Below are 21,217 nucleotides of genomic sequence, written 5' to 3'. Positions count from 1 at the left end.
GGACACAGACATGCTCAGAGGAAAGGGAGACGGGGGACAGACATCTACAGGCCAAGAAGAGGGCCCTTGGGAGACACCACACCTTGATCTCTGAATTTCAGCCTCCAGGACTATGAGAAAATAAATGTGTGTTGAAGCCCCCCAGCCGTGGGGCTTTGTTATGGTGGCCCATGCAGGCTAACCTGGGCGAATCCATTCTGTGCCTTCCAGCTTCTGGTGGCACCAGTGACCCTTGGGGCTCTCATCACCCTGTCCCTGCCCCCCCACCGCATGCCCATCTTCCCTGTGTATCTGTCTGCGTCTCTTCTCTTTTTATAAGGATGCTGGTCATTGGGTTTAGGGTACACCTCATTCCAGTAAGATCTCATCTTAATTTGACTACATCTGCGAAGACCCTATTTCCATATCAGTTCATGGGTGTGGGTGGACGTGAATTTGGGGGGCAGTCGCTATTCAACTCAGTATCAGTGTGTTCATCTACATTTCCTTGGAAACCCTCTTTAATCCCATCAGGCTCAACTGCTCAGAATCCTTCCAAAAAACACCCCACTCTGTCCAAGGTGACTGGACCAGGCTTCTCAAAGGGAAAAAAAAAGAGCTCTTCCCAAGTCCAGGTAAAAATACATTCTACTGGGGCGCCTGGGTGGCTCAGTGAGTTAAAGCCTCTGCCTTCGGCGTCATGATCTCAGGGTCCTGGGATCGAGCCCCGCATCGGGCTCTCTGCTCAGCGGGGACCCTGCTTCCCCCCTCTCTCTCTCTGCCTGCCTCTCTGCCTACTTGTGATCTCTCTCTGCCAAATAAATAAATAAAATCTTAAAAAAATTTACATTCAACTGATTCTACCCTTGACTCCCTGTGGTCATAGGAACCCACAGCCTCTCATCGGCGATATTTGGGTCCCTTCTAGAAGGGCAGGCTGTGAGAATACCTCCCCCAGCCCCTCTTGCCAGCAGGGGCTGCGGGGAGTGGTGGGGGTATGTGTGTGGGGAGGGCTAGTATAGAATTGTGACACCGCTGATGAAGACACCAGGGGCTGGTGGGTGAGTATACAGTTAGCTCCCCACAAGTCCCCCCACCTGGGCTGCAGTCACCTGTATCCCTGCCACCCCCAGCTGAGACAGCATAGCAACGTGGGAGCACCTCGAAGACCTGCCTTGCTCAGAGTCAGTGCTCAGAGCTCTGCGGCTCAACCCAGCCTCTGTCCTCGACAGCCTGCGTACCCCCAAATTTTGCGGGTCTGATGTTTTCCGCTCTTTTATGGTGGTTAACAATTTGGTTTCTTAATTGTTTTAACTTCTGTAAGAGAAACACCTGAGTACCGCGGTTTTTAGAGCTAGATCTCCTTTTGTAACGTTCACAACCACTTCTAAATTCCCCGGCGGGGGCGGGGAGGGGGTTAGATGTTTGAATCCCAGGTTCTCTTGAAGGCACGTGCAGAGATGGGGAGCCGTGTCCTATTCCAGCAGGGAGTGGTTCGAAACCACGTGTCGCCCTCATCTATTAGAAACACAGTAAAATGATTCACGGCAAGGACAGTCCCCTCCCCCCACCCCATCCACATTCTCCAAGGTCTCGTTTGATCCTCTAACCAGTTATCGGAGGCATAAGGGTCCCCTGTAGCACTCAGGTGCCTGACACTCTCACCCCTGGCTGGGGGGAGGTCAGTGGAAAGGTGTGTGTGGCAGCATTTGCCCCCCATGCTCGTGCTGAAGTCTGAGAAACTTCCCCAACTGACTTGGCTCATGGAAAAGTGGGGCTTCCCAGAGGGGTACGGCTAGGGTGGGGGTGGGGTTCACGCCCACCCATGTTCCAGCTTGAGGATTGGGGCACACTGGCTCGCTGGGTTGGGTCGTGAGGATGGCAAGAGAGCACAGGCATTTAGAAAAAACTCCAGATCTCTTATGGAAGAAAGGGAGCTTAGGATGGAAGGCGACTCAAGGCGGGCAACTGTCAATGCCGTCCTCAGACCTGGCCCGTCCCACGCATCTGGGATCTTGTTAGAAAACCAGATTCCCAGGCCCCACTCCCGACGTCCTGAGTGAAAGTATGTGGCGTGCAGAGACCTGTGGTGCCACCCGGGCACGTCCAAGTTCAAGTGCGACCAGAGGCGCCCATCCTTGATGGTGCACCAGCACTCCTGCTGGCCTGTGGGGAGGGGACCGGGCTGGCGGCCCCCTCAGCAGGTGTGGATTTGGGTGTGCGCAGGGCCGCAGGATCGGCATTTCCAAGTTCGCTCAGTGTAGCCCTCCTCTGGGCTCTGATCCTTCGCCAAAGCTGCAGGCTTGGCTGCAGGTTGGAGTCACGGGGTGGGGGGACCTGGACCCACCTCCGAGAGACCATCCCCCCCCCTCCCTGGGCTCTGAGTCTGGTCAGTCGGCCATGCAGCCTGAGCAGAGGTTTAAGGAGGGCTGGTCCCAACGAGCGACCCAACGCCCCAGACAGCAGCTCCATCCACGCTTGCCCGAGAACACAGCAGGGGCGCCCGTTGTGCAAGGCCCAAACCCCCGTGCCCATTAAAGAACGAGACTCCGGGCTCTCTGGCGTCTGCTCGGCTATTCTGAGAGCACACAAGCTTTATTCAGCACTAATGGCAGTGTTTCATGAGAATGAGCGGCACGACAGCGGGAATGCTCTTGTCTTCACAAAGTCCGAGAGCAAAGATTACGGCAACAGAGCTTCGCCCCCACGGCCCTGCCCCCTCCCGTCCCAAGAGGCCCCCCTCTTTGCTCCCCAGGCTCCTGCGCAGCTATGCCAGGCATGGGGCGGGGGGGGGGGCCCTCACTGTGGTCTCTCTCCACAGGCACCTGGACCCGCCATCTCCCCCAGCTCTAGGCTCCCCCGAGGGATCCCTCCAGACCTGCCTCCTCCTCCCCCAGGCCATGCAGGGGGCCAAGGACACCACCCCCCCCGCAGCGAATCCATGTCCCCGCTGGCTGCCTTCTCTTTTCCCTCCATGGAAGTTAACAGGCTCAGGAACAGAAGGTACCGTTTATAAAGCCTCCGCACTCATGAAGCGTTAGCCCCGCCCCCACCCCACCCCCAGCAAGCAGGCAGGAAAGGGGGTGTCCTTAGAGTGGGCCCCAGGAGCCACGGGGACCAGTGCACGAAGGGAAGGGCCGGGCCCGGAAGCTGCGCGTGGCCAAGTGCAGAAAGTCCGATGTCATTTTGGTCCTAATTCAGGACACAGCAACTAACGTCACTGATACAGAGGACACTGTCGGAGATGCCTGTGTGACATGTGTGACGTGTGTATCTGTGTGTGTGTGTGAGTGTGAGTGTGCGCACGCATGCGCTTGTTTCTGTGTGTATAACCTTTTGTGTTGTAGCCTCAACCCTTGGTGATCTTTCTGCCAGTTCTCTGACCTGGGCAGGGCCACCCCGGGGAGGAAGCTCAGACCCCAGACGGACAGCAGAAGGGCCAACACGGGGGGGTGGGGAGGGATGGGTGAGGGGCAGCCAGGCACCCTTGGGAGAGGGGAGGGACCCCACTGCGCGTCGGGGCCCCACTTGGGGCTCTTCAAAGGCAAGGGGTTGGGAAGGGCAGACTGAGAGGGGCTCACAGCAGAGGCTGGACTGTACAGATGGACGGATGGCAGGGGTGTGGGGCTGCGGGGGGCTCGTGGCGGCAGCTGAAGACACAGATGGATGGCCAGCAGGGAGGACAGCCCCGCACCTGGAGCCCCGCCTGCTCGGCGGCGCACACCGCCCTGTCCGCAGAGCCCCGCTGGCCGTAGTTAATGCCGCGACGGGACCAGGGGGCGCTCACACGGTGTACGTTTTGACGGATTTGTAGAGGGGCGGCAGCAGCCCGTGGTTCTCGCGGACAACTTCCAGGTACTCCGAGGGAGTCTCCAGCAAGAAGGGCCCACAGCACATCTGGCAGCAGCAGCGGACCCCAGCGGGAGGCTCCGGGTTCTTGTCAGACATGGGGGAAAAGTCAAAATCAGCCACCTATGGTGAACAAAACCCCACGGGTCAATCACCCGCCTGCCGGGTCTCTGACCTGGGCCTTACGAGCTCAGCTGCCCGGAGGCTCGTAGTGCTGCCCTGTGCCCTTGGCTTTTCTGCTCCTGTCTCCTCCCTCTCCCAGTTGCCCTCCCCGGGGGGCCCAGCTGCTCGGCAAGGGCTGAGCACAGCAGTCAGGCAGATGGGAAGGGCCCAACTCAGTGTGGTCCGTCTATGGATGTGTCTCGGGCACATCGTGCCCAGCCCTAGGACCTCGCTGTGACATCCACGCCCCCTTCTCTGGTCAGGGCCCAGGGGTCCGGCCCCTACCCTCGTGAGCACCCACCTCTACCATGTCCTTCTGGTGAGCGGCATTCCGTAGGGTCATGTACATGATGAAGGCAAGCATCATGGTGATCAGCGTGGCGCACGGGAAGGCAAAGACGGCCGGCTGGATGCCTGGGAGCGAGACATGGTGAAGTCACGGGTCTGGGGAGTTGGTGGGCAGGGCCAGCTCTCAGACCGCAGTGGAGGGACAGAACAGTCAAACCCCACAAGAGCTATTTTTAACTTAGGCACGTGGATCCCAACGAGGCAGTCCCCAACGGGCCTATCTAGGAGTCTACAAAAACCAAGTAGGGGTGCGTTAGGGTTTTAAAATATGTCCACATGTTCCTGGATGGTCACTTTCAAGAGGGGCAGCTAAGTCCCCCACCCCCTGAGAGTGGGCCAGACTTAATGACTTGCCCTCATGAATAGTAGCACAGGATGGGAGCCAAGACCAGGCCATCCAAGAATCACTGTTGCTTCGCCACTCTCACTCGGGTGACTTGCCCTGGACACGTGAAGGTGTGTTGTGAGGACATGTCGGAGCCTTGTGACATGCTGTGGCTGTCTGCCCTCCACCAGCTCTAAGCTCCATCCCCTGACCCCCAAGTCAGGAAGGGGAATGGGGAAACAGGGAGAACCCATGGTCTGCAGTAAGGCGGTCCTGGGTTCGAACCCCGGCTCTGACCACACTCCCCGATGCTAATGCTGACCCATGAGGCTGCCTCAGGGATGCCACGAGGGGAGGTGTGTGGCAGGTGATGGGCAAGTGCAGTCCCCCTCCCTCTTCCTCGCTCCTCCACCCCGAGGCACTCAGCGCCCAGGAGGGGTTGGGGGAGGCAGGGCCCCAGACCCTCAGGGAGGTCCACAAGGCCAGCCAGGGCCCAGAATGGAGCACAGCATCTGCCCAATGGCTCAGACAGGGACTGGGGAGACCACAGGGGACAGTGGTGCACTTGTGGGTCCGACCCGGGGGGACGAGGGCAGCTGGCGAGGTTGCCGTGTGTACCCTAAGGGCTGTGACCTGACTGGGCCCCTGAAACAACATCCCTTAGGGTTCTGGGATCCCACTTTCTCCTCTATGGAAGGAAGTGCTTTTCTGGGGGTCACAGAAGAGCTCCCCCACCCCTGGAAAAGAAGGGTAGAACTTCAGCCATTATCAGCTAATCCTGTGACTAGCCAGCGGCCGGGCCTGACGGAGACTCGGGGAAGGACATTCCTGGGGTGGCCAGGGGTCCTGACAGATAACAGGGACCCCACTTCACTGCTGAGTGGCACGCACTCCCTGGGGGCTGGTTTTAGTGGTGACCGCAGTGCCAGGATCAGGGTGATGGCGGAGGAGGGAGCCTTGTGATCGTGGGGGAGTGCTTATGATTGGGACAGCGTGGCATTGGTAATATGTGGGAAGGACACCGGGGACCGTGACAGTGGCAGCAAGCGAGAGTTAAAGCTGTTGGCTGCTGGGCAGCATGGGATCTAGGGCCTGGGTGCAGATGGCAGGGGCGGGGCTGGTGGGAGGAGTGGGGATGGTGGTGTCTCCTGGGTCTGGAAGGTGCCAGGAGGGCCATCGGGAGTGTGTGTGGTAATGGCAACAGAGCTGTGTGGTCAAGCTGGGTGTCGGTATGGCCCACGGGGCTGGTGTTGGTAGAACCGAGGGGTATTGGGCTGGCTGGTGACAGCACGGGTGGGCTGGGGGAGGTCTGGGCATAGAGTCAACGGTGTTGGTTGGGCCAGTAGGTTTGGTGAGGATTCTCGAGTTGGTGGGCCGGCTCTCACGTTGGCGGTGGCGGCCAGGAGGGTCACTTACTGGAGGGCCACACCTGGACCCTGTGGTACTGGTGTGTCTTGCTGATGACGTTCTCAGCCCGGATGCTGAAGCAGTAGTCCCCGGGGTCCCTGAAGGTGTGGGTCAGGTTGTAGGCCGTGCTGGCCACCGACACGGGGTGGCATTCCCCTTCCTCCAGCGGCAGGCACTCGGGCTTGAGACGCCAGCACACGGTCAGAGGGGGGCTGCAGGGAAACGGGGGTGGGTTTCCGGCAACGGCTCAGCAAGCAGTGTGAGCACAGACCAAGGCTGAGAAAGGCCAGACAGCCGTGAACTTCAGTGTCCTTTTCAGGACAAAACACCTAGCTGTCCTGGCCTCTGCTTCACCCCTTCCAGACCCAGAAAACACAATGGTAAATAAAAGATGCCCCCCGCCGCCCCGTACCCCCAAGGGAGTTCCAGGCTAGTAAGGCAAACAGGGATAGGCACAGAGTGCTGGATGAGGCAGGAAGATTGCTCCAGGGACCCACGGGGTGTGCTGTGGAGGCACAGGGGACAGGTGGGCACATTCTTAATGGGGAAGTCAGGGAAGGCTTCCTGGAGGAGGTGGCATTTGAATAGGATCTGAAAGGGTCATCCACCTGCCACAGCCCAGGCTCAGGCGTTGGAAAGCATAGGTCCATCTCAGGCATGTGGAGCAGGCCACCCCAGGCCCAGGTAAAACACACTCCTGCCGCCTCAGCCATTGGATCTGCCAAACCCGAGGGGCTTCCCACTCCACTCTTCAAGTCCCAAGCACCTGCCCGCAAAGCTCCCCACAAACTTTAGAAATCTCCCCCCAGCCCCACGGCTCATCTTTCTCTTTTCTCGGCTGCGTGGTCTGCTCCCCATCAAGCCTTGCTTCCCTCTGTCATGGCCCTGAGTGGAGGAGTGGGGCTGGTCCCCCCAACCAGAGTTCCTAGAGGGCTGAGCCCTGACCACTGACCTCTGCGGCTCCACCCACCCTCGTGCAAAGAACGTGCCCGGCTTCTACATCCTCAGCTTAATGCTGTTCTTGCCAAGAGCTGGGCTGGTTCCCACCCAAGACAGCTTTCTGGGGGCTGGAGGCAGGCCTGAGCCACACACAGAGGGCTTTTCACCTGGTTCCTCGCCTGCCTTTGCCTTGATGCCTACACTGCAGACAGCTCCAAAGGGCCTGTGCCCTGTCCCCTGGGTCTTGAGTATGGAGCCGTGCCCGCAACTCTCCCACGGCTGCCGGGCAAGACGGCAGAAGCTTCCACTGGCCCCCAAATCTGGGGCCTTTCAGGGGATGGAGCTCTCAGGCTCATCCACGGGAGAGCGTGTGGGCAGGGCAACGAATCTCCCTCTGTCGTCTCTGGGGTTCACTCACCTCCCCAGGAAGTTCAAGGTCACTGTCATCTTTTGGAAGGTCTGGATTAGGGTGGGCCCCAAGACCTGGATGCCTCGAAGGGTTTCTGAAAGGCAGAGAGGGCGCCATTAGACCTGGTGGCTGAGGACAGTGGTCTCAACGCTCCCAGGGCCGTGTGACCACCGCCCTGGGAGGGTCTCTGCCAAGGTGAGGGTCGCAGGTCTGTCTAGGGCATGCCCGAGTCCCACTCTGCCCCCCAACCCCCCTCCCCCCGCTAGCAGCAGGTGCCGGAGCTGCTCAGAGTGAGGATGCTGGAGGAAGCTGGCGGGGCTCTGGTAACCAGGACAGAGGGCTAGCTCCACCACCCCCAGCTGTGCAATGTGGGGAAAACAGCACCCCGTTCACTCCCACTGCGGCACAGCTCAGAAAGCGGCCGCAGCTGCCCAAGCACCCCCTCTTGCCAAAGTCAGGGAAAGGTGGGTTTGGGCGTCTCCTCTCTTCAGGAGACCAAGGCTGTCGCAGCCCCAACGGGACAGTCCCTGGCAGGACACCAGTGTGGCCCGAGAACAAAGAGCCACGTGGACCCATTGGCTCACAGCACAGTGTCTGGCCACAGGCTCGGGCCCTGGGAGCAGGCGGGCCTGGGTTCAAATCCAGCTCTGCCCCTTGGTGGCCATGTGACATCCTCCGTGGCCTCCAGTGCCTCCTCCGACGTGGGGATAGTGGCCAGCTGCTCAGAGGGCTGCCCCGGGGACACGAAGAGAGGACGGGCATCCAAGCTCAGCCCCGTGCCCCGCTGGAGCCACTCTGAACTTCATGGGCTCCAATCCTGGAAAGAGTGCTGCCCAGAAACCCACCCTGCAGCTTCAGCGAGGCAGAGAAGTCGCCTGTCTTCTGCATGATGCCCTTCCCGGCATTCTGCGTTGCCTGTTCCCACTCAGCCACCACCTTGAGCTTCACAGTGAAGGTTCCGATGATGGAATAGTTGTAATAGACCATAGCGTCTTTAGTCACCATCTGGGTGCTGTAAGGTGACAGGAGGGAGATGACAGACGTGACTCACATGGCCTCTTAGAGTCAGGGGTGTCTGTGGAGTGACAAGCTCGGCTACCAATGACTTTTGAGCAAACCAGACATCATCACAGCAGCACCCCCCAGAGCCAGCCAGGACTCAAGGTCAGTCACGCTTGGGTGAAGTGGCTGCAGGTCATCTTTGTGCTTTTAAGTGACAGGTGGGAGAACTCCCAGCAACAAGGGCCTGTCACCTGCCAGGAAGTGCTCTGCCCCGTTCCACCAGAAATCTAAAAGAGCCCCTGCATTAGAGACAAGAACAATCCTGATAGGGAAAAAAGTATATACTTTGGAGTTATGACATACTTGGCTTTGAATCTCAGTTCTAGATTTCCTATCTGTATAACTCTCAGTCTTACTTTTCTCATCTGTAACACAAAATCATATCTCCATCATAGGTTACGATATGACATGTAAAGTATATAATATCATGCTTTTTCCTGCAATTACCTGAATTATTTCAAAAGGAAGTCTAATAATAAAGAAAATCTTTGTTGATTTCTTAATGCTCTTTATATATGAAGCTTAGCCCATTAAATATCTTCCAAATATTTTCTAAACCCAGTTTAACCCAGTTTAACTTTGCCTTGTGGTTTGATTTACTTCTTTCATACTCAGATTTTAAATCTAGTGAGCCAAATCTAGCATTTTCTTTTCCTTCCTAGTTTCTGCCTCTGTTTCTCTATTCTTAAAAATGCTTTCCCCACTGCCAAATTATCCAATTGCAGGGGATCGTTTACATTTCAATCTATCCCTGGTTCATTATATTTGATTTTTCAGTCTATCTGGAATTGCTTTTGTTAAGGATAAGATTGTTTTTCTTCTAAATAGTTAACCAACTGCCTGAATGCCATTTATTAAATAATCTATCTTTACTCACTTGCTAGAAAATACCACTGTTACCATATAATAGATGTGTGAATAAACTCAGGTTTGTGTCTGCCTTTTCTAGTCTGTTCTCTTGAGCAGCCTTCGGTTGCTACAAATTATTTGTGACTTTTTTTTTAAATTTTACTTTTAAGTAATCTCTACACCTAACATGGAGCTCGAACTCACAACCCAGAGATCAAGAGTTGCAAGCTCTACTGATGGAGCCAGCCAGGTGCCCCTATTTGTAGCTTTGAAAATACATTTATGTATGCATTTCTACTTCTCCCCATCCTCCCTCATCAGCTTTCTGCTTTTCTTTTTTTTTTTTTTTAAGATTTTATTTATTTTTTTGACAGAGAGAGATCACGAGTAGGCAGAGAGGCAGGCAGAGAGAGAGTGGGAAGCAGGCTCCCTGGTGAGCAGAGAACCCCAAGCGGGGCTCGATCCCAGGACCCTGAGACCATGACCTGAGCCAAAGGCAGGGGCTTAACCCACTGAGCCACCCAGACACGCTGATCATTCTGCTTTTCTGATCTTTTTTCCTTCTGACAATATTGAGGCATTCTCTCTTCATTTTTTTAAGGTTCTGGGTACAATCTGGAGTTTTATTTACATAAACCCTAACATTTTGGGCTAAGTTTATTCTTAGTTGTCCTGTTTTATAACTATTGCAAAAGTTTTTTTTTCCTATTGCCATCATATGGAAAGGCTATGAATCTTTGTTTTCTAACCAGCCGTATCATGAAAATCTCCTTTTAGTTCTAAGATTTTTCAGTTAAGTCTTTTGTGTTTCCCAGATCATCTATGTGTGTGATGATTTTTATCTCCTCCCTTACAGTATTTGTATTTCTTTTTCTTGTCTTGTTTCATTGGCTAGTCAAAGAATGTCCCATTATAGTAAAAAAAAAGTGAATAAAATATTTAATGTGAAAAGAAATGCTCCTAGTTAGTATAGAGCCTGTCCCCTGGTTTGTGACAGATGTTCCAGATGTTCTTTAGGTTATGAAACCACATGTATGTTTGTAATGACATACATTTTTATACATGTCTATATGTATATATACATTCATGCATATGTATATATGGGTGTATATATGTGCATACTTAAACACCGAGTTTAGATGAACTGTAGAATCTTTGTCACATTCCAAAATTATACTTAATGGAGTATTTATTGGACTTGCATCAATCTTGCAGGATAACTAGAGGGAAATGGACATCTTTGCAATATTAAGTCTCCATCCTGGACATGGTGTACATAACTCAAATCGTTAAGACCTCTTAGTTGGGGCACCTGGGTGGCTTAGTCTGTTAAGTGTCTGCCTTCAGCTCAGGTCATGAGCTCAAGGTCCTGGGACTGACCACGTGTTACGTCCAGCTCTCTGCCCAGCAGAGTCTGCTTCTCCCTCTTACTTTCACTCTGGGGTCTCCCCCCCGCCAAATAAATAAATAAAATCTTAAAAAAAAAATCTTTGATACGTCTTAATAGCTCCAGTTTTCTTCACGCAGGGTCTTGTCCATTTCCAAAAGTGTAATCCTATGTTTATGTACTATTTTTGCTATAATTAGGAGTCCCCACTTTGTTTTCTAACTTATTACTGTACGTAAGAAAGCACGTTGAGCCAGTAAGTCCCATGGGGGTGCGGAGTGATGCATGAGAAGGATTACTAAGCCTTCGACGAACTTGAAAGATTGGTCTGTGTTTCTCTGCAAGCCTGAGAAGTGTCATTTTTTTTTTTTAAGATTTTATTTATTTATTTGACAGACAGAACACAAGTAGGCAGAGAGGCAGGCAGAGGGGGAGGGAGAAACAGGCTCCCTGCTGAGCAGAGAGCCCAACGTGGGGCTCGATCCCAGGACCCTGGGATCATGACCTGAGCCGAAGGCAGAGGATTAACCAACCGAGCCACCCAGGCGCCCCTACCTGAGAAGTGTCTTAAGGAAGCCACGGAAGGTGGAAACAAATGGGATACAGTAGGAAGGACCATCAGCCAGGGACTCGAGGGGACCGAAATGGACTGAGAAGTCTCAGCAGAGCACTACCCCCAGAGGCGATCAGAGTGTCTGTGGGCTGCCTGGGCTCCGTGCCTGAGCCCCACTCCCTGACCTGCCTCCTCTAGCCAGACTTGTTCGGAGAAGAGAAGTCAGGAGAAATGAAGCCAGAACACCAGAGCTCTGCCACACGTGTATAACCGCAGGTTCCATCGGCCAAATAGGTCCTTCCAGAGTCAAATGGAGAAAAATCCTACTTTGACCTTTCTTAAAGGGATGTTTGGGGCACCAGTGACCTCCTCTACCAGGTTGTAGGCACCTCGGACGCAGGTCTTGTGACCGGCTCATGCTGGTCCCTACGTACCCCACGCTTGACACAGAGCAGTTGTGGAAGGAATGTCTAGAGTGAGGAGGAGTGAGGAGGTAAGGGTGGGGAAGTACAGAGCACTTTGCGTGGGACTATGGGGCCACCAACCACAGGCCAGAGCTTTGGGGCATCAATAGGGAAGCACATACCCGTCTCCGAAGTCCCAGTTGTAGAGAAATGAGGCCGTCTTGAAGAAGTTGCTCGGGTCGTGGAGAAGGAAGGAAACTTTAAGGACTGTCTTGGTGAGGTAAGAGCTGGGCCAGGGCAGGGAGGTGTTCTGGGTGACAACGAGGTTCCCCACAAGGAGCTCTGGGAGAGATCATAAGCAGGTGAGTCCCCCAAGGGGGTGGGAAGGTGGGGCCAAGGGGAGACCTCACGGGCCAACTGGCAGGACAGCCTGTCCCCACCGGTACTTTCTGGCTGTCAGAGCTGAGTGGAGGCAGGAGGGGACCCTGCAGGTCACTGAACACAGAGACGCACAGCCCCCACACCACTGCCCCTGCTGCTTGGGACCCTGGGACACTGGTAAGACTCACAGCACACGCCACACGCACTGCCACGCTCCCACGCCACTTTCACCAGGATCCCGAACTTTCTGGCGTAAAAGATGCCCAGGACCAGGAGAAAATGCATAGGCTTTGAAAGAAATTCTCAAGAGAGATTTCAGATCATTAGATGTGTCTAGAAAAAAATTAGCACTTCTACTGATCACAGCTGTACACCCAATGTGCTGGACTGGGTAAGGATCACTGTTCTGTGTCTCCTTTTCTACCCCCCCCATAAATAAATAAATAAATAAATAAATAATTAGAAGCTGATTTTTTTTTCACCCCAAATGCAGAAAGTAAGGTGTGCTCAATAAAGCTCATTTGGAAAAATGCTGAAATGTAGGATGAAAAGAAACCGTCAGTCATTCAAACACAACTTTTGTTGATGTTTTGAAGAGCTGCAAAGCATTTACATGTACATATTTAATAAAAGATGCACATTACATGTACATATATATGTTAAACACAGTTAAGCAAATTGGTTATAGAAGTTTGTGTTTTGCTTTTTAAAATTTTTATAAGCAGGAGTGTTCCCCCCACGACATTACAAAGTCTTTGTAAATGTCATTGTTATTCATTATACAAATTATATCCACGTACTTAACCAGTCCCTTTATGGTTGCAAACTTAGCTTGGCTAATATTTTCTTCTGTTGTTATAAACACCACTGCAATGAACATACTTGTGCATAAAACATTACCCAAATGGAAATGTACTTCCTGAAGACAAATTCTTTGACAGATTGTAAACTCAGAGAGAGAGGGGACTTCCTGGAAGGAGAGAGGAGTGTTAGGGTGGGAGGCTGGAGGGACGAGAATGAATAGACCAGAGACTGAAATAGTGCATAACCATTGAAATGTATCAATCAGCTGCTCTCCAAAGGGTTGTGTTAATTTATAGCCCCAGTAGCAACATGTGCTCTGAGCGTCCATTCCAACACAGATAATGGAGAAAGGACCATGAGTCCGATTCCTGGTCATACCATTACTAACCAGACTGGATGGTTTCTGAAGGCCAGTTAGCAAACAGAAAAGTTCCTCACCTGTGATGGGGAGGACGAGGAGGCTCCTGGCCACAGGCGGGCATGTCCAGCAGTTGGCAGTGGTGACCCAGACGGAGACCGGGAAGTCCCCGGGCACGGTCCCCACGGCACGGATGGTGGAGCTGAAAGCCTCATCCGTCTTCCCTGTGAGCAGCAGCGGGGTATGGATCCAGTGGAAGTGGTAGAGGCGGGTTTTGGTGGGCAGGACCAGGCTGCCATTGTCGCTGGCCACCAGGCTAGCTGTGATCGTCACCTCTGCCCCTGTGGTGGCAGGGCCATCGGTGGTGAGGTGCAGTTCATACAGCCCTAAAAGTCCAGAGACAAAGACTGTGTTTCAGGACAGGTGTGGCAAGGAACCCACTCACCCTCTGGGCTGGCTTCTCTTATTCTGTTTTATAAGTGGAGAAACCGAGGCTCAGCCTGCACAAGTGACTTGCCCAAGGGTCATGTGGCTGGTTCAGTGTAAGCTGGGATTCCAACCTGGGCCCAGGTGAGTCCAGAGATTTTCTTTTTATGCCAGCCAAGCAGGGCCCCCCAGAGCCCAGGCCTGACCTGGCCAGACTTATTTCTTAGCTATGAAAATGACTGCCAACGTATGTCACGGGAAGGACCCCCTTGGGCGCTGCCAAAAAAAAAAAATGCCCTCTATTACCCACTCCTTCGGACTAGTGTTTCCATGTCAAACAAAATTCCGATCTGAATCACAAAGTCTGGAGCCTCTTAGAGGCCAAATGCCTATGACAGTGATAGACCAACCCTGGGACAAAGGTCTACTGTGATTCAAGCCAACCCTTCTTCTTCTTCTTCTTTTTTAAAAGATTTTATTTATTTATTTGACAGAGATCACAAGTAGGCAGACAGGCAGGCAGAGAGAGAGGAAGGGAGAGAGGAAGGGAAGCAGGCTCCCCGCTGAGCAGAGAGCCCGATGCGGGGCTCGATCTCAGGGATCCCAGGACCCTGAGATCATGACCTGAGCGGAAGGCGGAGGCTTAACCCACTGAGCCACCCAGGCGCCCCAACCCAAGCGTTCTTCTGAACGTAAAGGAAAACATTCTAGATCTTCACTGCCCAGCACAGCAGCCACTGGCCATGCGTGGCTGCATAGGTTTCTGTTACAATGAAACAAAATTTAGAACCCACTTTCTTAGCCACAGTAGCTGCATTTCTTTTTTTTTTTTTTTAAGATTTTATTTATTTATTTGAGAGAGAGAGAGTGCGCTGGCTAGAGCATGGGCGGGGAGGGGCACAGGGAGAGGGGGAACCTGACTCCCCACAAAGCAGGGAGACCAACTCCATCCCAGGACCAGGGATCATGACCTGAACTGAAGGCAGACACTTAACAGACTGAGCCACCCAGGCCGCCCCCCCCGCCCCCCCCACCCCCGTAGCTGCATTTCAAGTACTTGATAGCAAAGATATGGAATATCTTCATTGTCACCTATCTTCATTGTCACTGGACCCCAATGCTCACTGCTCTTAAATGACCTCCGGGATTCCCACTGGGGCCAACACTGCACCTGTAAGGCTGCTCGACTCCTCAGGGAACTTGAACTAAAATGTGGGGGATGCAGCTCTTACAGGGAACCTAGGAATCAAGTCTTGGAGGATCCTAACAGAGAACAGGGCCTTGAGCATATGGGTTGGAGGCCGGGTCACGGCCCTTTACAAATACCACCCCCCTCCCGACTGACTACGCATGGAAAGTAAAACTAATTGTAACCTGAAAATAGAGAAAATAGAAAATTAAAACTTAATTCTGTTAAAAACAAAAATAATCAGTAACTACCCAGTGTTACCGTATGTAGGCATATCCTACTTGAAAACAAAAATTGTGCTCATAATTTGGAATTCTGTATTCTATCGTTGTTTTCAATTCCATATCGCGGGTCCTTTCCTAAGTCGTTATTCTTCAACTGCTTCACTTTGTGCATAACATTTTATTATTTAAACAAAATAAGATTTATAAAATAAGCTTTCTTTCCATCATGAAAGTAATACATACATCTGTGTAAGGAATATTAGAAATGTCCCATTATCCTACTTCCACAAAACAGCTGCAACCATACTCTTTTCTTCATGTCTCTTTTTCATGCATAGAAGTTTTTAATGTGACATAATCCCTCTCTGCACACAGTTTTGAATTATTTTATTTTCACAGGACAACACATCTAAAGCATGTCCATGGTCACACTAATGTGAATTTCACTCTGGGTATGATAATCCCTCGAGCAGGAATGTCTTTTTTTTTCTCATTTTTAAATTTTTTTTAAAATTTATTTATTTGACAGACAGAGATCACAAGTAGGCTGAGAGTCAGGCAGAGAGAGAGAGGGAAGCAGGATCCCTGCTGAGCAGAGAGCCCGATGCGGGGCTCAATCCCAGGACCCTGAGATCATGACCCGAGCCGAAGGCAGAGGCTTTAACCCACTGAGCCACCCAGGTGCCCCTTCTCATTTTTTTAAAGATTTTGTTTTTCAGCCATCTCTACATCCAACGCAGGCTCAAACTCACTACCTGAGATCAAGAGTCGCATGCTCTACTGACTGAGCCAGCCAGGCACCCCAAGTAGGTAGATCTTGATTCCCAGAACCCCTCACTCTTGCCAATCGCGCTCTTGCACGTCTTGGTGAAGATTTGGTTATAATTTGTAAATTTCCTCTGCAGGTGAGGTTTCTGAAGGGCTACAGGTTTGAGAGTGTCCAGCCTGTACAAACATATACCTCACCAGAAGAGGGGACACAAATGGAACGCTGGAGGGGCCCCAAGCCCCTCTCCGCTCATTTCCCTCACTCCCACCCACCTTCCTGGCCACTCGCACCTGCTCTCCTGGTTTGGGACGCCTCCTAAACGCTGGCAGAACCAAGTAACCTAGGCCTACTTTCTGGGCTCCAAATCTGCACTGAGCAAAACAGGAGCTGCTAACCACATGTAATTACGCTTAAATTAATCAAAGTTAATTACTTAAATTGAACCAACACTGGAAATTCAGTTCTTCAATTGCACTAGCCACAATTTCAAGTGTTTCAGAGCCAGATGGGGTTAGTAACTACCCTTCAGGGCAGATGTAGACTTTTTCCTTCATCGCCCCATATTCTCCTGGGCAGTGCTGGTCTAGGGCTCTCCCCTCCCCACACCTATCATTTTCAGCCCTCGCTCTCCATTGGGGTCAGGGGGAGCAGCTGTCCCAGGAACCAGTCAATCCTGAGTCCTTTGCCACTACTCCTCCCATCTGAGCACGTAAACGCTTCCTCTCCATCATGACTAGCCAGCATTCAGCCATAGTTACTGCTTCATCCTTGGCTCTGGCGCTCGGCCTCCAGTCCTCCCTTCTCTCAGCACCATCCACCCCCCAACCCCCACCAACAAGGAGCTTCCACCACACCTAATGTGTTCATGGACCATGTGGAGTACGAACTCACATCCTGGCACATCCATGCTAGGGCTGGCCACTTTAACTCTTGCAGCTCTCCCAACATGTTCTGTCCTTCCTAACCTCAGGGCCTTTGTACATGCTGTCCCCACTGGCCCTCTCTACTACATGTCGGTGGATATAACCTCTTCCAGGAAAGCTTCCCTGAACCCCTTTCCTGCTAGTGCTCTCCAAGCAGCCTGGGCACACAGTGGTCCCAACCCCACATTGGCATTAAGGTTTCTTTGTCTCCCTTGCCGCACTGCAAGCTCCTTGAGGGCAGGGGTCATTGTCATTTCCCCATGCACCCAGCAAAGTGCTTGGCACATAGTACGTGTTTAATACTGCTGTTGCCCAAGGCTCCTGGAGAGAAGAGTGTGACAGAGGGACCAGCCCTCCTAGTACTGTCCCAAGAGACTGTTCAGTCAGGTGGTACTGACTGAGCCCCTTCCTTGTCCCCCACCCCACAAGTGGTGGGGGAACCCAGAAGTGTAGGACATGCCTCTTGCCCTCAGGGAGCTCACTAGAGACTTGGTAGACTCAGCAAAGCTGGGACAGCAAAGCTGCGTCCCCTTCACCCTTAGGCAGTGTTGTCTGTCCCTGCTGGGGACTCCTGCTCTAGCCTTTCCCTTCGTCACACATTCCCTGTTCTGAATCCCCTGCCCCAGAGCTGTATTTTGGATTGTGAAGTCGTCTGGACTGGCACTGACAAAGGGACCTGCAGTGTCTTAATCCCAAAGAGAGATTCTGTTATGGCAGAAATTTCTGCAAGAAAATACAGTGTGTATTTTACACTGAGGGACATTGAGTCCCCTGAGGGCCCCATGTGACAGCCTGGAGTCACCAAGCAAATCTGTACCCACCCCCCTCCCCTGGGCTGAGTTCTCTTCTCCCTCCCTTTGGCTGTGAGGCAGCACTTGGCCAGGCTTCATAGAAAGAGGAGCCATCTCCTCCCTTCTCCCTGTTGCTCCCTCCTGTCCCCCCAGGCGAGGAGCGTGGGCCAGAGCGAGGCTGGCAGGTGGCAGGGACATTCGGCTGCATGCTAATGGCCATCCAGCATCTGCAGCGGACTGGAGACAGGCGCGTGTCAGCGCTACGCAGATCCGTTGCCAGGGGGACGGACTGGCTGGGAGGAGGGGTGAGGTGGAGGGCCGGGTGGAGAGGGGCTGTGGCTAGAGTTCCCTTGCTGCAGAGGCTGGCCCAGCTCCTAGGAGCCTCCACACCTGTCCAGACACTGGGAGGCTCCGAGGGCACTTTTTCTCAAGCTTTTATTTTTATTTTTCAAGCATACGTTTCACAGCCCCTGGTTAATGCCACTCCTCTCTTCCTTGGGGCTCTAAGAAGTGTCCACGGCATCCAAGCTGAAATGGACCATGAAGGCTTTGCCACTTGTGGCTAAAGGAACCAAGCCCAGATCCTGCTGCCCTACCCATGCAAACCTATCTTTCCAAGTTTGGGAGCCCAGGTGACATGGCCTTGGAGTACAGAGCAGCAGCTAAGGGAGGGTCGTAGGGGGCTCCATGGGGTGCACTGAGTGACCCAGAGCTGAAAGGGCCAAAGCAAAAAGCGAAGTGGCAACTGCCACGAAGCCTGACCCATGGGAGCCACACTCACTCACTAACAGGTGCCGTGGGCTTCCCCTTGGAGCACACCTTCCCACACATGTGGGACCCTGAACATTCTAGAAAATGGCCGCAAAGGCTCTTTCACACTGCACGTGTGCATAGCCCCAAACACCTCCCAAGGGACCTTGGAAGTCTGAACAACATAACCTGGAATTAATGAATGGTCCAGTCCTTGGACTCTGACTTTGACTTCTAGTGTGGGAAATGTCCAGTGCAGGCTGACCCAGACCCCAGGAAGAATGGAAAGGGCTTCCAAGTCTCTGTTTTGAACCTGTGTGTGAGGGAGAAGATATGCTCCCCAGCCTCATTCCCAGCTTATTTCGATCATATCATGAATAGACCGGGCTGGGAACTACACATGACTTCCAAAGAATTAATGTACTTTTTTTTTTTTTTCTGGTTTGCAGTTCAAGCCATGGTGATCATTTATTTCCAGATACATGTAAACCCAATGGACAAGAGACCCCCATCTCTACATGAAAATTCCAGGAGGGAAGCAGGTAATCCTGACCAAGCACAATTCCCACAAAATTCTCCTACTTCATCCCTAAAATGCAGGGTTTTATTTTTTACCTTTTCCATTGTCTTACACGATTTGGCATTAGATCGCTTCCTCTTTCTACCGTTCCTGGGGGGGGCGGGGCGGGGGAAGGGACGTAATGAAAAATGTTGTCAATTTAACACACGCGCATCACCAGAGCTGCCCACATCCCACCTGTCCCCCAACAACTCTCCAATCCGGGTCCTTTTGTGGTCGCCAAAATGTGGCAGAAAGGTTGGTGCTGGCCTTTCCGCGGTGGGGAAGTAGAGAGCATCGAAGCACGGCCCGGCGGAGCGGGGGGCGGGGGGAGCACCCAGCAGAACCTGTCAGCTCGGGGTCCATTTTGGAAACCATTCCAAAGACGAAATGGCAGCCTCCCTGAAGCCAACACAGGGTGGAAAACCTCTCCAGATAAGACGACATATAAAGGCAAAGACGCTGCTCGGCGGACAACCTGTCCACGATCCCTGGGAGGCTGTGGCTGTCCCGCACATTCCCGGTCTCCCCGCATCGTCCTCCCAGCCCCACCTCCCAGCGGCTGCGCGGCCCCCCGGGCACCCGCATGGGTGCACTGGCCACCGCGCGCGGTTCCCAGGACAGGGCCGATCTGGAGGTGGCAGCAGGAACCGAGGAGCGCGGGAGCCCCCTCGAGTGCCGGGCCGACTTCTGGGAAGAAGGATGGAGGGAGAGAAGAGAGGGCTTCGAGGGGCAGGCTGGCCACGCTGCCCTCCGCTGCGCGCTGCAGAGGCTGCCCGGGAGGAGGGAGGTGCGCTCAGGGCGCACGGCTGGACCGCCCCGAGGCCCCGGGCGCGCTACGGCTGCAGGGGGGCGGCCGGCCGGCCCGCGCAGCGCCTTACCTGCGGCCACCGTAGCCGGGGCCAAGGGCAGGAGGCAGGCGAGCCAAAGGACGCGGCTGAGGATCGGCCAGAAGGCCGGGGCCATGGCTGCGCCGGGAGCGGCAGGAGCGCGGAGGGGACGTGGCTGACTCGGAGGCTGCGGCCGCTCCTCCGGGCGCGCGGCGCGGGCTATGCGGGGAGGTGCGGGAGCGGCGCTCGCTCGTCCTCGCCTCGCGACGCTGTGTCGCTGCGCGCCGCCGCCGCCCACAGCCCGCCGCGCCGACCCCGGCCCACGTCAGCCGCGCCGCGCCGCGCCCCCTCCCCGCGTCCCTCCCTCCCCTCGCCTTAGCCCTCCTTTCCCCACGAACCCCCGCCTTCCCGAGTGCGCGCCGCCTCCCGCGCCCCCTCCCCTCCTCTCTTCTCTCCTCCCTTTACCCCTCTTCTCCCCACCATCCTCCCCTCCCCGGGTCTGCGCTCCTCCTGTCTGCGCCGCCTCCCCGCGTCCGCGCCCGCCGCCTCTGACTCAGCGTCCCCAGAGGCGCGCGCCCCGCTGCAAAGCCGTGCGCAGGCCCCTTTGGGTTCTTCTCCGGTTGCCATTTCCCCTTTTGACACACACGATTTGGAGAGCGACTCGTTCCCGTGGAGCCCCCATTGCGTGCCAGGCGCTGGGCAGAGGGACTGCAAGCACCCCATATCCCTCCTGAGGGAGGGAGTCAAGCGCCTCCGCCGAGTCTCAGGTCATTCCTCAGTTTACCCTCTCTGTCCCTGCTGTCAAACTGCTCGTGCCCACAACTGCGGCTAGGGTGTCACTGAGGGCCTTGTGAGACTCAGACAGCCGCAGTGAGGGGCTCTTTGGCCTGTGCTGGCGCTTCCACCTGCCATAATAGAGTGAAGCACGTCTTTCCTTCTAGAAGGTGTCTGTTCCTGTCTTGTCTTCCAGGACTGGAAGCTGGGGGCTGGGATCCTTGTCGCACCTCTGCCTTTGCTTAAGCCTGTACTTGGGTAAGGGAGGGAGGTTGGATGAACCCCTCCTGCCTGGTGGGCTCGGATGGACCACGACTTGAATCGCAGCATGGGAATGAAGACACTTGCGGGTATGGCCTCTGTCTCTGGGACAGCGGTGGCCTCCACAGAGGATGGGCTCAGTGGCCACACTGCCATCGCACCCTAAGGGAGGGGGAACTGATCTGAGTGAGCCCCCCCAGGAGAGTTGAAAGTGCTAGACAGGCGTCATCCCCCTACCCACCTTGGTAGCATCAATCAACATCGTGGGGACAATACCAGGCCTAGGAAGCAGGAGACTTTGGATTCCTTCTGAGAGTTATGTGACCTTGGGAAAGTCATTTTCCTCTGAGTCCCTCATTTTCCTTTCCTTTAAAATGGAAATAGTTCCTACTCTGTGAGACTGTAGCAAGGATCAAATGAGTTAACACATACAACAGTGCTTGGGACAGTGCACGTGATCAGTATTTGCTGTCGTCATTGGAATTGCTTACAGACCTGGGAGAGT

At 53.9% G+C, this 21,217-nt stretch overlaps 1 protein-coding gene across 3 annotated transcripts; it reads right to left on the bottom strand.

Annotated features, from left to right (window-relative positions):
* Positions 1–3,762: 3,762 nt before the first annotated feature.
* On the bottom strand, positions 3,763–19,843 carry TMEM130 (transmembrane protein 130; the record flags this gene model as incomplete). Of its 3 annotated transcripts, none has more annotated exons than XM_080830642.1 (8): positions 3,763–3,951; positions 4,292–4,404; positions 6,080–6,282; positions 7,428–7,512; positions 8,264–8,430; positions 11,856–12,015; positions 13,297–13,602; positions 19,729–19,843. In XM_080830642.1, 8 exons carry the CDS (start codon positions 19,811–19,813, stop codon positions 3,763–3,765), a joined length of 1,308 nt encoding a protein of 435 aa, XP_080686768.1. The 3 variants fall into 3 exon arrangements, with proteins under 3 accessions (XP_080686768.1, XP_080686766.1, XP_080686767.1); XM_080830640.1 differs by having other exon boundaries at positions 3,763–3,915; positions 19,729–19,813; XM_080830641.1 differs by lacking the exon at positions 13,297–13,602 and having other exon boundaries at positions 3,763–3,915; positions 19,729–19,813.
* Positions 19,844–21,217: the final 1,374 nt, after the last annotated feature.

Source organism: Martes martes (assembly GCF_963455335.1).
Source record: "Martes martes genome assembly, chromosome: 18".
Classification (NCBI taxonomy): domain Eukaryota; kingdom Metazoa; phylum Chordata; class Mammalia; order Carnivora; family Mustelidae; genus Martes; species Martes martes.
The sequence above is the reverse complement of the archived record's forward strand: the minus strand, read 5'-3'. Positions and strand labels throughout refer to the sequence as shown.